Source organism: Melanerpes formicivorus, unplaced genomic scaffold (assembly GCF_026170545.1).
Source record: "Melanerpes formicivorus ecotype bairdi unplaced genomic scaffold, bMelFor1.0.p_v2 SCAF_91, whole genome shotgun sequence".
NCBI lineage: Eukaryota > Metazoa > Chordata > Aves > Piciformes > Picidae > Melanerpes > Melanerpes formicivorus.
Genome location: NW_027142443.1, coordinates 1,423,203 through 1,438,089, shown reverse-complemented (window position 1 = coordinate 1,438,089; position 14,887 = coordinate 1,423,203). Strand labels below are relative to the sequence as shown.

General features: G+C 55.9%; 1 protein-coding gene across 3 annotated transcripts in view; it reads right to left on the bottom strand.

Moving 5' to 3' along the window:
* The window catches only part of PSD2 (pleckstrin and Sec7 domain containing 2), an 81,016-nt gene that overhangs the window by 4,928 nt on the left and 61,201 nt on the right, over positions 1-14,887 (bottom strand). For all 3 annotated transcript variants that reach the window (XM_068165645.1, XM_068165646.1, XM_068165647.1), the window contains 3 exons: positions 12,216-12,406; positions 11,022-11,092; positions 526-683 (listed from right to left, as the gene is read on the bottom strand). In XM_068165645.1, coding sequence (XP_068021746.1) covers positions 526-683; positions 11,022-11,092; positions 12,216-12,406 — 420 coding nt within the window. The remainder of the gene's footprint in view (positions 1-525; positions 684-11,021; positions 11,093-12,215; positions 12,407-14,887) is intronic.

Genomic DNA, 14,887 nt, shown 5'->3' with positions numbered 1-14,887 from the left:
CCCTGCAGGCCTTTGGGAACAGTCCCTCTGCAGCCTTCTTGTAGCCCCTTCAGGTACTGGCAGGCTGCTCTGAGATCTCCCTGGAGCCTTTTCTTCTCCAGGCTGAACACCCCCAGCTCCCTCAGCCTGTCCCCATAGCAGAGCTGCTCCAACTCCTCTGGACCCTCTCCATCAGGTCCAGGTCCTTCCTGTGTTGGGGGCCCCAGAGCTGGACACAGCCCTGCAGGTGAGGTCTCCCCAGAGCAGAGGGGCAGGATCCTCTCTCTCCAGCTCTGGCCAGGCTGCTTTGGATGCAGCCCAGGCTGCCATTGGCCTTCCGTGTTATAAGCTCACACTGCCTGCTCCTTCCCAGCCTCTCCCCCACCAGCACCCCAAGTCTTTTTCCCCAGGGCTGCTTTCTATCCCCTCCTCCCCCAGCCTGCACTGATAGCGAGGACTGTTCCAGCCCAGGTGCTGGGCCCTGCCCTTGCTTTCGCTGAGCCTCAGGAGGTTCAGCTGGTCTCTGCATGCTGTGCTGGTACTCACGGAGCCTGGAAGAGGAAGACTCTCCAGTCAGCTGTCTTCAGCTTGAGCACGTTGGACTTTTTGCTGTAGTCAGAGGCTTTGGTGGCTAAGGCGTGGTGCACACGGATGGCATTCTTCAGATCCACTTCTGAGAGGTCTTTGTCAGGTTTGTATTCATCCTGTGGAGAGGAAAGCTTCCTTGGGTAACCGCAACAGCAACACCTGCGAGCTGCTGCCCGGCCCTGCCTTTCCCCCCCTGCTCTAATCACAGGGTGCCGAGACCAGGAGAAGCGAACCCTAGGAGCTGCTAATGACAGTAATTAACACCTGGCAACTTCTCCCCTCGTTAAGCTGACTGAGGAGCCCTGAAGAAGAAACTGTTGGAGCTGTAATTACCAGGAGTTATCCGTCCCGTGGCACACGCCTGAGGAGCTGGGGGAAGGCAGGACCAGGGCCAGGTTCCTGCAGCGCTCCACTCAGGCTGCAGAGGTCCAGCCAGGATGCAGCTCCCTGTTCTCAGCAGGTACCAGCAGGTCCCTGCCTTGGTGCTGCAGCTATGTGTGGCAAAGGGTCTGGCCCTGGCTGTTGCACCTGGAGCAGCAGCACAGCTGATCCCTGTGGGGCTTGCTGGGCAGCTGCCAGAGCGTGGCCCACCTGGAGCATGCTTGGTTCCCCTTCGGCATGGGTGCCCCTCTGGCACAGGGTCTGCTGTAACTCATCAGGCTGGCACTGGGCAGCTGGCAGCAGCATTCCCTCTCTCCTGTTTTACTTTCTCCACTGAAGGACAATTTCACACAATCACAGAAAGATAGAACCACAGAACTGCTGAGGTTGGAAGGGCCACAAGGATGATCAGAGGGCTGGAGCACCTCTCCTATGAGGACAGACTGAAGGAGTTGGGGCTGTACAGTCTGCAGAAGAGAAGGCTCCGAGGTGACCTAATTGTCGCCTTCCAGTATCTGAAGGGGGCCTACAGGAAGGCAGGGGAAGGACTTCTCAGGATATCAGGTAGTGATAGGACTAGGGGGAATGGAGTGAAGCTGGAGGTGGGGAGATTCAGGCTGGATGTGAGGAGGAGGTTCTTCACCATGAGAGTGGTGAAACCCTGGAATGGGTTGTCCGGGGAGGTGGTCGAGGCCCTGTCCCTGGGGGTGTTTAAGAGCAGGCTGGATGAGGCTCTGTCCAGCCTGATCTAGTGTGGGGTGTCCCTGCCCATGGCAGGGGGGTTGGAACTAGATGATCCTTGTGGTCCCTTCCAACCCTGAATGAAACTATGAAACTATGAAACCATCCAGTCCAACACCGACACGAAGTTCACAATCCACCACTGCTGCTCAGCCACTGCCACTGCACCACATCCCTCAGCACCACATACAGGCAGCCTTCAAACATCTCCAGGGGTGGGGACTCCATCACCTCCCTGGGCAGCCTGGGACAGGGCCTGAGGACCCTTGCTGGGAAGGAATTGTTCCTAATATCCAACTTGAACCTCCCCTGGCACAACCTGAGGCTGTTTCCTCTTGTCCTGCCACTTGTTGTATGTGAGAAGAGACCAAGCCCCACCTGGTTCCAGCCTCCTTTGAGGGAGCTACAGAGGCTGCTGAGGTCTCCCTTCAGCCTCTTCTAATGAAGACTAAACACCCCCAGCTCCCTCAGCTGTCCCTCACAGGACCTCTTTTCAAAGCCTTTCACCAAACTGGTTGCTCTTCTCTGGACCTGCTCCAGCTCCTCAGTGTCCTTCTCAGCGTGAGGAGCCCAAAACTGAACCCACTGCTGAGCAGAGGAGCACAATCACATCCCTGTCCTGCTGGCCACACCACTGCTGATCCAGGCCAGGATGCCATTGACCTTCTTGGCCATCTGAGCACTCTGCTGGCTCATGTCCTGGATAGATGGATGAAGGGATGGATGGATGGATGGATGGATGGAGGGAGGGAGGGAGGGAGGGAGGGACGGACGGATGGATGGATGGATGGAGGGATGGATGGATGGATGGATGGGTGGGTGGATGGATGGGTGGGTGGAGGGAGGGACGGATGGAGGGAGGGATGGATGGAGGGATGGATGTATGGATGGATTGGTGGATGGATGGAGGGATGGATGATGGATGGATAGAAGAATGGATGGATGGGTTCATGGTGAGATGGATGGATGGTGGGATGGATGGATGGATGGACGGATGGATGGATGGATGAAGGGATAGATGGATGGAAGGATGGATGGATGGATGAAGGGATGGATGGATGGATGGAAGGATGAAGGGATGGATGGATGGAAGGATGGATGGATGGGTGGATGGATGGTGGGATGATGGATGGATGGATGAATGGATGGATGGATGGATGGATGGATGATGGATGGATGGATGATGGATGGATGGATGAAGGGATGGATGGAAGGATGCATGGATGGATGATGAATGGATAGTGGGATGGATGGATGGATGATGGGATGGATGGTGGGATGAAGGGATGGATGAAGGGATGGATGATGGGATGGAAGGATAGACAGATCGATGGATGAACAGAAGTAAGAAAAGCTGGCCTGGCTAAAAGAAGCCAAAACCCCAGCACCCCTCCCTCCACCATGCTAGAGGCCACACCAGCACAGGCCATCCCTGGAGGGCCCTGCCTTGCCCTGATGGCTGCAGTGCAGCCCTTCAGCACCAATTCACTCTGATGATTCACATCCCTTTATTGTCCTTGGCTGCCAGCTCTGGCCGAGGGTGGTGGTCTGTGGGTTCCAGCCCTTCCTTGGCTTTCAGGCTGGAGCTCAGCCTGTTCTGCAGACCTGCAGACAGGTGCTTGCCCCATGTCCTGGTGGCACAAGTCCAGCAGCTCAGGGCACAGCCACTCGACAGTCTCCTTGTGGCTCACCCTGGCCTGTGGACCTTGTAGGTCTACCCTCTGTTGCTTTTCAGAGCACCAGGGACCAGCACTTTCTAGCCCATGGATCACAGAATCATTAAAGTTGGGAAAGTTCTCCTAGGACCATCCAGTCCAACACCTCCTTGGCCACCAGAGCATGTCCCCAGGGGCCACATCCACTCACTTCTTGAACATCTCCAGGGATGGTGACTTCACCACCTACCTGGGATGTGGCTGCTTGCTTCTGATGGAAAATAAGCTTCTGAAGTCTTTCCTTCTCTCCTTGTTTGAAGCAATCCTCACACCAGGACAGTGGTTGCCATACTGTGTCCCCCGGTATGTGACTGTCACCTTGCGCAAAGCAATAACCACGAGACCCAGAGCCCAGAGAGGTCAGGCATGGGATCCCTGCCCACACAACTACCTTCTGTAGGTGACCCCCAAGGTCTTAACAGAGGAAAGGAAGGGTGCTGCAGGCACCCTGCACTCAGGGTGCCACTGCAGGGCAGTGGAGAAGCCTTCCCCCAATGGTTGAGTCCAGCAGCCAGAGGAATGAGCTGTTAGTCTTTAGAGAAACTAAACCGCAAATGCTTTGCTTCACAGGGACCTGTTATGGTGTTGCAGTTTGAGCTGGGTGCCCCCCTGCAATGTTTACTTCCTGTGTCCAGAAGTCCAGCCCAGAGGGGTGGACACAGGAAACTATGTAGTATTTCCTACCACAATCCTTTGCACCACTATAAGATCCAGTCTAGCACTTCCTCTTCTCTTCCTCCTCCGTCAGCCGGTAACTGGGGGAGATGTCTCCTGGCTTTGGGCCTGGCTGGGCCCAAGGCCACGGGGGGATGGGCAGTCTCAGATCTGGCCAGCTGAGAGTAGCCTAGCAGTGGGGGGGAAGGAGGAGCCCTGAGGGTTTTGGGTGTACCCTCAGGTGGGGATGGGATCTCTGGGTCTGTTTTGGGATCGTTCTTTGTCACTGCGCGTTTGTTTCTCTGTAAAAGTTCACTGCTTTCCATTTAAACTTTCCATCACTTTTGCAATCCTTTTGTCTGAGTGCTTATTGTTGCTAGTGGTGGGGAAGGGGGCTGCCTCAACCCAGCACATATGGTCACTGAATCACAGAGTGCTGGGGTTGGAAGAAATCTCCAGACATCAACCAGTCCAACCCCCCTGCCAAGCAGGACCACTTAGGGCAGGTCACACAGAAACACATCCAGGTGGATTTTAAAGATCTCTAGAGAGACTTCACAACCTCTCTGTGCAGCCTGCTCCAGGGCTCCAGCACCCTCACATCACAGGAGTTTCTCCTCATGTAGGGGTGGAACTTCCTGTGATGGAGTTTCCATCCCTTGCCCCTTGCCCTGTCTCTGGGTGTCCCTGAGCAGAGCCTGGCTGCATCCTCCTGGCAGCCACCCTGCAGCCTGTAGGCATTGATCAGATCCCCTCCCAGCCTTCTCCTCTCCAGGCTAAACATCCCCAGGGCTCTCAGCCTTTCCTCAGTCTCTTCTGTGGCAGTGCTCCACGGTGTCTTTGGTTCACTCTTTGTGCTCCACCTCTCCCCTACTGCCCATCCCTCTGGTGGGAGATCCACAATTGACATGAGCTCCACAGATCAAAGCTTCTGCAACTGGGTGAGGGCAATTCCAGGCACTGATACAGGCTGGGCAGGGACTGGCTGGAGAGCAGCCCTGGAGAAAAGGCCTTGGGGGTGCTGGGGGAGGAGAAGCTCAACAGGAGCCAGCAGGGAGCACTTGCAGCCCAGAGAGCCAAGCAGAGCCTGGGCTGCAGCAAGAGAAGTGTGGCCAGCAGGGGAGGGAGGGGATTCTGCCCCTCTGCTCCACTCTGCTGAGACCACAGCTGCAGCTCTGGGTCCAGATCTGGAGCCCCTAGGACAGGGATTCCTCATGCTCTGGCTTGTGAGCTGGGTTCCCTCTTTTCCCTCCTCTTCAGCTCACCTTCACCTGCCTCAATTGTTTAATAAGGAAACCTACCCCCTGTGTCCTTTCCAGGCTCCTCATGAGCTTGGTGCTTCAAGTAGCACTGCACAGAATTCAGGCTGGGAAAGGCCTCTAAGGTCATCAAGTCCAACCTTCTGCCCCGCACCTCGATGACCTACCACAGCAAGGGCTTGCCTGCAACTGTAGCTTGGGACTGGGACCTCCAAGGGCAGACCCTGCAGGAAGCCCTGAACCCTGCCATAGAAAAGCTCCTCCTGCCTCACAGCTCTCCCTGCTTGCTCTCAGCACCCCTCTGCAGGTGGGGATTAAGGACAATTATCTCCATTTCACAGAGGTGAAGTAAATTGCCAAAGGCCACGGAATGAGTCAGTGCCCAGTGCAGACTAAAGCACAGCAGAGGTGTGCCCTGCTCCCCAGCCTGCCGTTCCTCCTCCAGACCGTGCTGCATCCCTTCAGGGCAGCAGGCAGCAGCTCCACTGGGTTGTGCTGGAACTTGCTTATGCAGCAGTTAACACCCAGGCAGTGGCAAGTCACAGACACAGAGCTGCTGCCTCAACTGCTTCTAACAGACCTCTGCCTGGCCGGGCATCCTCCTGCCTGTCCTGGGTCCATGTCCCTCTGTACCTGCCCATTCCTCCTTCCTACACATCTACCTCCCCAGGCCCTCCTTCCCACCCCTCCTTTCCTCTCTCTTTCATTTCTACTCAGCTTGCTCCTCCTACCCTAAACTGAGGAGAGTTTCCTCATAAACTCCTGGGAACTTCCTCTATCAAGCTTTGAGTCTTGGTTTGGTCTGAATGAAAAACTGGAACAGGCTGACCCTGTGCTGCATGGCACCAGCAGGGTCTGGCAAGAGTTACCTTCTCCCCTAACTCCCCACCAGAAAGCCTTCCCCAGTGCTTTGTGCTGAAGCCCAAACCTCAGCTTTATCTGGAGAGCCTGGGAGGCTGGCACATCATTTCCTTCTGGGGTTGTGCAACACTTGCTCTGCAAACCACCCCTCAGGCAGGACTCTGCAGGACAGGTGGATGTTTATCCTCTCTCTGTTGGGGTGCTGGGAAAGACTGGAAGTGGCAGGGACTTTGTTTTCATGGGCACATCCTTCTGTCCTGTCTCTGCAAGCCTGATAGAGTGTCTATGTCCAAGCCCCGGCACAGCAACCCTCTGAAGAGGACCACAGACAGAACCACAGAGCCACAGAACCACAGAATCACTCAGGTTGGCAAAGACCTCTGGGGTCCCCAAGTCCAAGCACTGCCCCTGCTCTACAAAGCTCACCCTTAAACCCTGTCCCCAGGCACCACATCTGAAGGACTTTCAAGCACCCCAAGGGCTGGTGACTCCCCCACCTCCCTGTGCAGCCTCTGCCAGTGTCTGACCACTCTGGCTGTGAAAAATGTTTCCTACTGTCCAGTCTAAACCTGCCCTGCTGCAGCTTGAGGCCGTTCCCTCTTGTTCTATAGCTAATGCCCTGTGAGGAGAGACCAGCAGCAACCTCCCCACAGCTCCTTTCAGGGAGTTGTAGAGCCACAAGGTCTGCCCTCAGCCTCCTCTTCTGCAAACTAGAGAGCCCCAGCTCCTTGCCCTGTGTGTGTGTAAGAGGAGCACACTAACATGTCCAAGTGCCAGGTGCTGCACTTTGGCCACAGCAACCCCATGCAGAGCTACAGGCTGGGGTCAGAGTGGCTGAGAGCTGCCAAACAGAGAGGGACCTGGGGGTGCTGATTGACAGCTGCCTAAACATGAGCCAGCAGTGTGCCCAGGTGGCCAAGAGGGCCAATGGCATCCTGGCCTGCATTAGGAACAGTGTGGCCAGCAGGAGCAGGGAAGTCATTGTGCCCCTGGACTCTGCACTGGTTAGGCCACACCTTGAGTCCTGTGTCCAGTTCTGGGCCCCTCAGTTTAAGAAGGACATCGAAACACTTGAATGTGTCCAGAGAAGGGCAACAGGGCTGGGGAGAGGCCTTGAGCACAGCCCTGTGAGGAGAGGCTGAGGGAGCTGGGGTTGCTTAGCCTGGAGAAGAGGAGGCTCAGGGGTGACCTCATTGCCCTCTACAACTACCTGAAGGCAGGTTGCAGCCAGGAAGGGGTTGGTCTCTTCTCCCAGGCAACCAGCACCAGAACAAGAGGACACAGTCTCAAGCTGCACCAGGGGAGGTTTAGACTCGAGGTGAGGAGAAAGTTCTTCACCGAGCGAGTCATTCGTCATTGGAATGTGCTCCCAGTGAGGTGGTGGAGTCACCGTCCCTGGAGGTGTTCAAGAGGAGATTGGATGTGGCACTTGGTGCCATGGTCTAGTCGTGGGGTCTGTGTTGATAGGTTGGACTCAATGATCCTCGAGGTCCTTTCCAACCTAAGTTATACTGTGATACTGTGAAGCTCTACTTTTAATGACCTGTGAGGAGAGACCAGCACCAACCTCTCTATAACCTGCTGTCAGGGGGTTGCAGAGAGCAGTGAGGTCAGCCCTCAGCCTCCCCTTTCTCAAAGCACAGCACTCTGACAGCAGCTGATGCCCAAGCAACCTCCCTTTGGCAAATCCTTTGCCCCAACATTCTGCATGTGAACTTCTGCTGTTGTTGCAAACACTGCTCCCTTGGGGCACCCCTGGCAGCTCCTGCCCCTCCTGATAAGCTGGGCTCAATGACCTTTTGAGGCCCCTTCCAACCCTCTGTGACCCTGTGATCAGCCATGGCTATTATTTATCAGACTTGTTCATAACCTGGCCACATCTTAGCTGTTTTTCTGTGCATGAAGAAAAGCCTCAGTTGCATAACCTGTTCCTCCTGAAGGTCATCAGAGTAACAGACATAGAAACATTCAGGTTGGAAAAGACCCTCAGGGTCACCAAGTCCAAACAAGAGCCCTCCTCTACAAGGTTCACCCCTATGCCATAGCCCCAAGCACCACATCCAAATGACCTTTAAACACATCCAGGGTTGGTGACTCCACCACCTCCCTGGGCAGCGTCTGACCACCCCCTCTGTGCAAAATCTTTCCCAATGTCCAGTCCAAACCTACCCAGTGGCAGCTTGAGGCCATTCCCTCTTGTTCTATCACTAATCACCTGTGAGAAAAGATCAGCACCAACCTCTCCACAACATACCCTCAGATAGCTGTAGACAGCAATGAGGTCTCCCCTCAGCCTCCTCCTTTCCAAACCAGTTCCTTCAGCTGCTCTCCACAAGCCCTACTCCTCAGGCCCCTCACCAGCCCTGTTGGTGTAAGGCATTGTTATGGCTTTAAGAACCGGAGAGGTTCTTAAAGTCCTCCAGAAAGCCCAGACCATCCAGGGGGTGGACATGGGCAAAGTGTAACCTTTGTTATTTCATTCCCATGATCCTGGCATCTACTCCCCTATACAAACAGCCAGCGTTGTCTGTTCTGCTCCTTTCTCTTTCTCACTGCTCCCAGCATGGATCCTTATCTCTTGCCATGCAGGGGAGGTTTGTGGGAAGCAGGGAGGTGGCGGGGGGGGGGGGCAGGTAGTGAGGTTTGGGGGAGAAAGTTTTGGAAGATGTTGGCCTAGTGAGGTTTTGGTAAGCCCAGGATGGAGAAGTGGGCCAAGGCTGAGTATAGAATCACTGAATTGTCAGGGTTGGAAGGGACCTCAAGGATCAGCCAGTTCCAACCCCACTGCCATGGGCAGGGACCCCTCACATCAGATCAGGTTGCCCAGAGCTACATCCAGCCTGGCTTTAAAAACCTCCAGGGATGAGGCTTCCACTGTGTGTGTGTTTGTGCTGCTGTATACAGTTTGAATAGTTATTTCCATCCAGCTTCCCAATCCTGCCTGTGTTCTGTTTTTCTTACTCCTTTGGGGTGGGGTAAAAGAGCTTCTGTCCGCTCAACCCAAGACAGGCAGGGACCTGCAAGCCTTGCTTCCAGGGAAGCATGGAGCATAGGATCACAGAACATTAGGGGTTGGAAGGGGCCTCTGGAGATCATCCAGGACAACCCCCTGCCAAGGCAGGATCACCCAGGGCAGGTCATGCGGGAATGCGCCCAGGCAGGTCTCCAGAGATGGAGACTCCACCACCTCTGGGGGCAGCCTGCTCCAGGGCTCCAGCACCCTTCAATTACAGAAGTTCCTCCTCATCTTCAGATGAACTTCTGATGGTCCAGTCTGTGCCCATTGCCCTTTGGCCTGGTACTGGGCACCACTGAACAAAGCCTGGCCCCATCCTTCTGCCACCCACCCTTTGAGCATTGATCAGATCCCCCCCCAGGCTGTCTCTCTCCAGGCCAAGGAGCCCAAGTTCTCTCAGTCACTCCTGACAGAGATGTTCCAGGGCCCCTAGACAAGAACTTCAGTCTTCTACCCACCACAGCAATCTTGCCCTCACTCTTACAATCCCAAACATCTCAGACAAACACAATGAGCTCTTCCAGTACAGCAGGATGGTCACTGCTGCAAGCCTCGTAAGGCAAAGAAAAATCACAGCCTCTGCCCCATCAACAGCTGGCTTCAAGCCTTCTTCTAGAATATCTCCAGTAAACTGCATTGCTGTGCAGCATGGGAAGAAAATCCTGCCCTGGAAGTGTGTTTTTTTCCAAGCACAAATCCCATCAACAGAATCATCCCAGGAGATATGTCCTAGAAGTCATAGAACCATTGAATGGGTTGGGCTGGAAGCGACCTCAAAGCTCATCCAGTGCCAAGCCCCTGCCATGGGCAGGGACACCTCCCACCAGCCCAGGCTGCTCAAGGCCTCATCCAGCCTGGCCTGGAACACCTCCAGGCAGAAGGCAGCCACAGCCTCTCTGGGCAGCCTGTGCCAGTGTCTCCCCACCCTCACTGGCAAGAATTTCTTCCTCATCTCCAGTCTCAATCTGCCCTCTCCCAACAAAAAGCCATACAACAAGAGCAGAGGCTGAGATGTAGGAGAGGCCTGAAGAAGACCACATGTAGAGCCCTGGAGAAGATGTGTGCTCTTCTGCAGGCAAGGTTGCAGAGGTAAACTTTGGCCAAGAGCAGCCCATGGTGCAGATTACAACTGGCTGCTGCTAGCTTTCTGCTGGCTTGGTGACCTGTACCATGGGATCTGGCAAAAGAGGAAGATCAGTGGGGTGTGCAGCAAACTCTGAGTCATCATCTGTGCTGCCCCGAGGACCTTCCTGCCCTGCTTACATAATGCAGTGTTTGTTTACTCTCATTGCTCTGGAGATCACCTGCAGCAGACAGCAACATCTGCCCGGGGAGTGCTGCCGCTCAGGGTGCTCCTGCACAGCTGTGCTGCTCAGGTAGTTCACACTTAGTGCAGAGGGCTGTGCCCCTGGGTGATGACCAGAGGTTTGGCAGCCCTGCCTGACCCACAGTCACATGCAAGGGAGCCCCTCTGGAGCCTTCAACACAGGAAGGACGTGGACCGGATAAAGAGAGTCCAGAGGAGGCCATGAAAATGGGCAGGGGCTTGGAGCAGCTCGGCTATGGGGACAGGCTAAGGGAGGTGGGGGTGTTCAGCCTGGAGAAGAGAAGGCTCCAGGCAGACCTTAGAGCAGTCTTCCAGTACCTGAAGGGGCCAGCAGCATCCTCCAGTTCTGTGTACTGGCACCTGGAAGAGCTTTGTATCTGTCCATGCAGGTATCTGGGCATGGATTGACCTCTACTTGCATCTGTGGCCTCCTGCTGAGGACAGCATGAGTGCTCTGAAGGCAGCATGGGGCAGCAGAGGGGACAGGCCAGCAGAGTTACCTTCTGTAAATAAAGGACAGTCCCTTTCAGCACAGCATAAAATTTCTTCCAACCTCTTCTTCCTCTTGGAGCTAAGAAAGGAAGAACATTTCATTACACAGCCTGGCTCTGACAGTGCTGCCTGACCCACACCTTCCTCACCAAACCAACCCTCCCCCTGACCCACCACCAACATGCCCTGGTGGCCAGAGCTCAGTAACCCTCCAGGCTAGTGCTCAGGAGTAGCTTCTCTGCAGGGACACCACTCTGAGAGGCATGGACTGAGGGGCAGCATCCCAACAAGAGCTCAGAACCAGAGATGAGCTGGCATGGGGGCACCAGTGGGTAGCTGTAGGAAGCCTCTGCTCCTCCAAAGCCAGGGTCACATTCCTCTGCTTGGGGAACAGAGACATTGCTTGAGCTCCTCTGCTTCAGGTGAATTAGGAAGGCATAGCCTGGACAGAGCAGCTTCTGTTCCACCCAGGAGGGAGCACTGATGGCCTTGGGGACAGAGGCCTTGCTGGAAGCTGGACAGGGAGGGGACACGAGGGCAGCTATCCACAACACCACAGGACAGATGTTGCTCCAGGCATGGGCTATAAAGAAAGTGCTGGAAGCAAGGGTGACCCTTGGTGGTCATCTCTATTGCAGACTTCTAATGGGCTGCAGTGACTGAGCAAATAGTGTCCAAGTGTTATCAACCTCTGCTCAGCAACACCTCCCAGATCCCTTGTCCTTTGCCTTTCCTGCAATCTGATAGCAGAGCCAGGAGGCATCCTCCTGCCCAGCCAGCACACAGCAGCTCTTTCCAGCACATGGCAGGGCAGGGACAGGAACTAACCTTTGAGAACTGGGCTGGGGCAGACAACTGCTGTGGAAGCAGCCTCAGAGTGTGGGATTCAGGTTTATGTCCATGAACGGGATGGAAACCCAGGTGTGGCTGGGTGGGACAGGCACTGTGAGGTTGCTTGGCAGTAGGAAGGGAGGAGTGAGGCCTCCTGAAATCACTCAAGCCCACAAACGCCTCAACGCCCTCCCTTCCCTGTGCCTTGGCACTCAGGGAGCTGGGAACCTGTCTTGTGTTCTCTGTGATGCAGGAAGAGCAAGGAGGAGAGCAAGGAGGAGAGCAAGGAGGAGGGCAAGGAGGAGAGCAAGGAGGAGGGCAAGGAGGAGGGCAAGGGATGATGGTGGGGAGGCCATGTGCTGCCCCCATACTTCTCTTGCCGTCCATGTCCGCATGGGTCTTGCGTGTGAGGATGCCGTGCTTGTAAGTGACAGCATTGAGCGCCTGTGGGATGTCCAGGAAGGGGTTGCTGCTGTCCACGATCCTGGTCACCTTCTTGGCACTGCCTCCAACCTTGTCGTCCACCAGCTCTGACAGCGACTTCCTCAGTTCATCCTCGTCTCTTGGGGACAAAGTCAGAGCAGAGAGTGAGCGGAGGCCAGGAAGGCTGAGCCACAGGTTGCTGCCAAAGCCCCACCAGGGAGAGCGAAAGCAAGGAAGCTGCAGGGACTGCAGCATGCAGTGTGCCAGTGGAGGTGACCTGGAGGGGGCTGGGAGGAGCAGGGTGGCATGTGGAGTTACTCCAAACAGGCAAGAGCGTGCTGCTGGTCTGAACAGCCAGGACCTGCGGACAGCCTGCAGCTGAGGAGCACCAGTGCTTCACAGGGTTGTCTCCAGCTCTGTGCCCTACAGGAGGTCTTTTGATGGAGGCCAGGTATCACCAGGGGCTTCTCAGCCTTGAGAGGCAGCCCCTGCAGCCTGCCAGGTACTGAAGGAGCGTGAGGAATGTTCTCTGCACTTCTGAGGAACAAAAGCTCTGCAGACCTTGGGGAGGAGGGCCATACGATCCAAACTCACGAACCCTGGAACAGTTCATACACCAGCTCCACATTTCTGCCCTTGGGGCTGGTCAGCAGAGAGCAAGGAATGCTGCCAGGTCCAGAAAACCAGAGGCACAGGGTGGCTTGGGCTGGAAGGGACCTCAAAGCTCATCCAGTGCCAACCCCCTGCCATGGGCAGGGACACCTCCCACCAGCCCAGGCTGCTCAAGGCCTCATCCAGCCTGGCCTTGAATACCTCCAGGCAGGAGGCAGCCACAGCCTCTCTGGACAACCTGTGCCAGTGTCTCCCCAGCCTCCCTGGAAATAATTTCTTCCTCATTCTTCCTCCAGTCTCAATCTCCTCTCTCCCAGTTCAAAGCCATTACCTCCCATCCTAAAAGCTGCTTCTCTTTAGGGATCTCTTGGTCCTGGACCCTAGGTCAACAAGGTCTGAGCAACTTATGGAACTGTCCACTGACTCCACCAAGACTGCCTCTTCTCATTTGGAGTAAAGTCTGCCCTGGCACATATTTCCCAGTGTCCTTGGCACAGGAGGGAGAGCAAAGAGGGATTTCTACCCTGTGTGACAGATGCCAACATCTAAATGGTGTGAGTGGACATCTTAGGTTGCAGACTGGACTGGGACCAAACCTCAGGGACAAGTCCCCCTCTCTGGGATGTCAGCAGTAAAATTCCACACCTGCAGCAATTAGATGGCCAAAGCATCATAGAATCATAGAATCAACAAGGTTGGAAAAGACCTCAGAGATCATCAAGTCCAACCTGGCACCCAACACCTCTTGACTACTAAACCAAGGCACCAAGTGCCACATCCAGTCCCCTCTTGAACACCTCCAGGGACGGTGACTCCAACACCTCCCTGGGCAGCACATCCCAACTCTCTCTGGGAAGAACTTTCTCCTCACCTTCAACCTAAACCTGCCCTGGCACAGCTTGAGACGGTGTCCTATTGTTCTGGTGCTGGTTGCCTGGGAGAAGAGATCAACCCCCAGACACCTCTTGGAGGAGAAGGAGGATTTCCCAGCCCTCACCACCCACAGGAATCCTGGGGCTTAGGCAGAGCCCAGAGGCTGTGCCTGGGTGGGGAGTTGGTGCAGCTCATTTCTCTGAGCTGAGCAGAAGGACCCCACTGAGCTCCTGTTGGCTGCTGGGTGCTGGTTGCATACCGATGTGTCTGGTTGGGCTTGGTGCCCCGGAGCATTTCACTGCCTGGGACAGCCGAGGGCAGAAGGCAGACCAGCAGGGAGAAGGTGACCCTGTGCCATGACCGCAGCTAAAGCAGAGACCCAAATCATGGAACACCTGACCCCCCCTGGTGCAGACCGCAGGAGCAGGTGGGTGCTGGCCGGGGACTGCGCTGGGACCCCGAGGTCTGGCAGGGTGCAGGCAGGCAGCAGCTGCACTCTAGAGCTCCGTTTACATAAAGCCACCCTGCGGGCACCGGCTGGGAACTGCAGAGCGCCCTCTGCTGACCGCAGCCGCCCGCGGGCACCGGCTGGGAACTGCAGAGCGCCCTCTGCTGACCGCAGCCGCCCGCGGGCACCGGCTGGGAACTGCAGAGCGCCCTCTGCTGACCACTGCCCCCCGCAGGCACCGGCCGGGAACTGCAGAGCGCCCTCTGCTGACCACAGCTTCCCGCGGGCCAAAGGTTGGGAACTGCAGCGCGCCCTCTGACTGCAGCCCCCCGCGGGCACAGGTTGGGAACTGCAGAGCGCCCTCTGCTGACCGGAGCCTCCCAACGGTCCTGGCTACTTGTTCAGCACTGCGGCCGCAGCTCCACTGCATGCCAGACTCATTTGGAAGGGAAAGGGATGCTATGTGACCCACCAAGAGACCTCTGCCCATCCAGGGCCGCCCGAGGGAGACATCAGCCCACAGAGAGCTCTGCTGGCACCAGGGCATGATTTGAGGTGGAGGCTCCTGCTCTGCAAAGCCTGGCCTAGGGAGTGAGGGTGGATGAACCATATTCAGACACTGCTCTAGCCAGGGCAACAGGAGGGAAAGAGCAAAGGATGGAGCTAGGGAGCCAGAAGGCCCTGCTC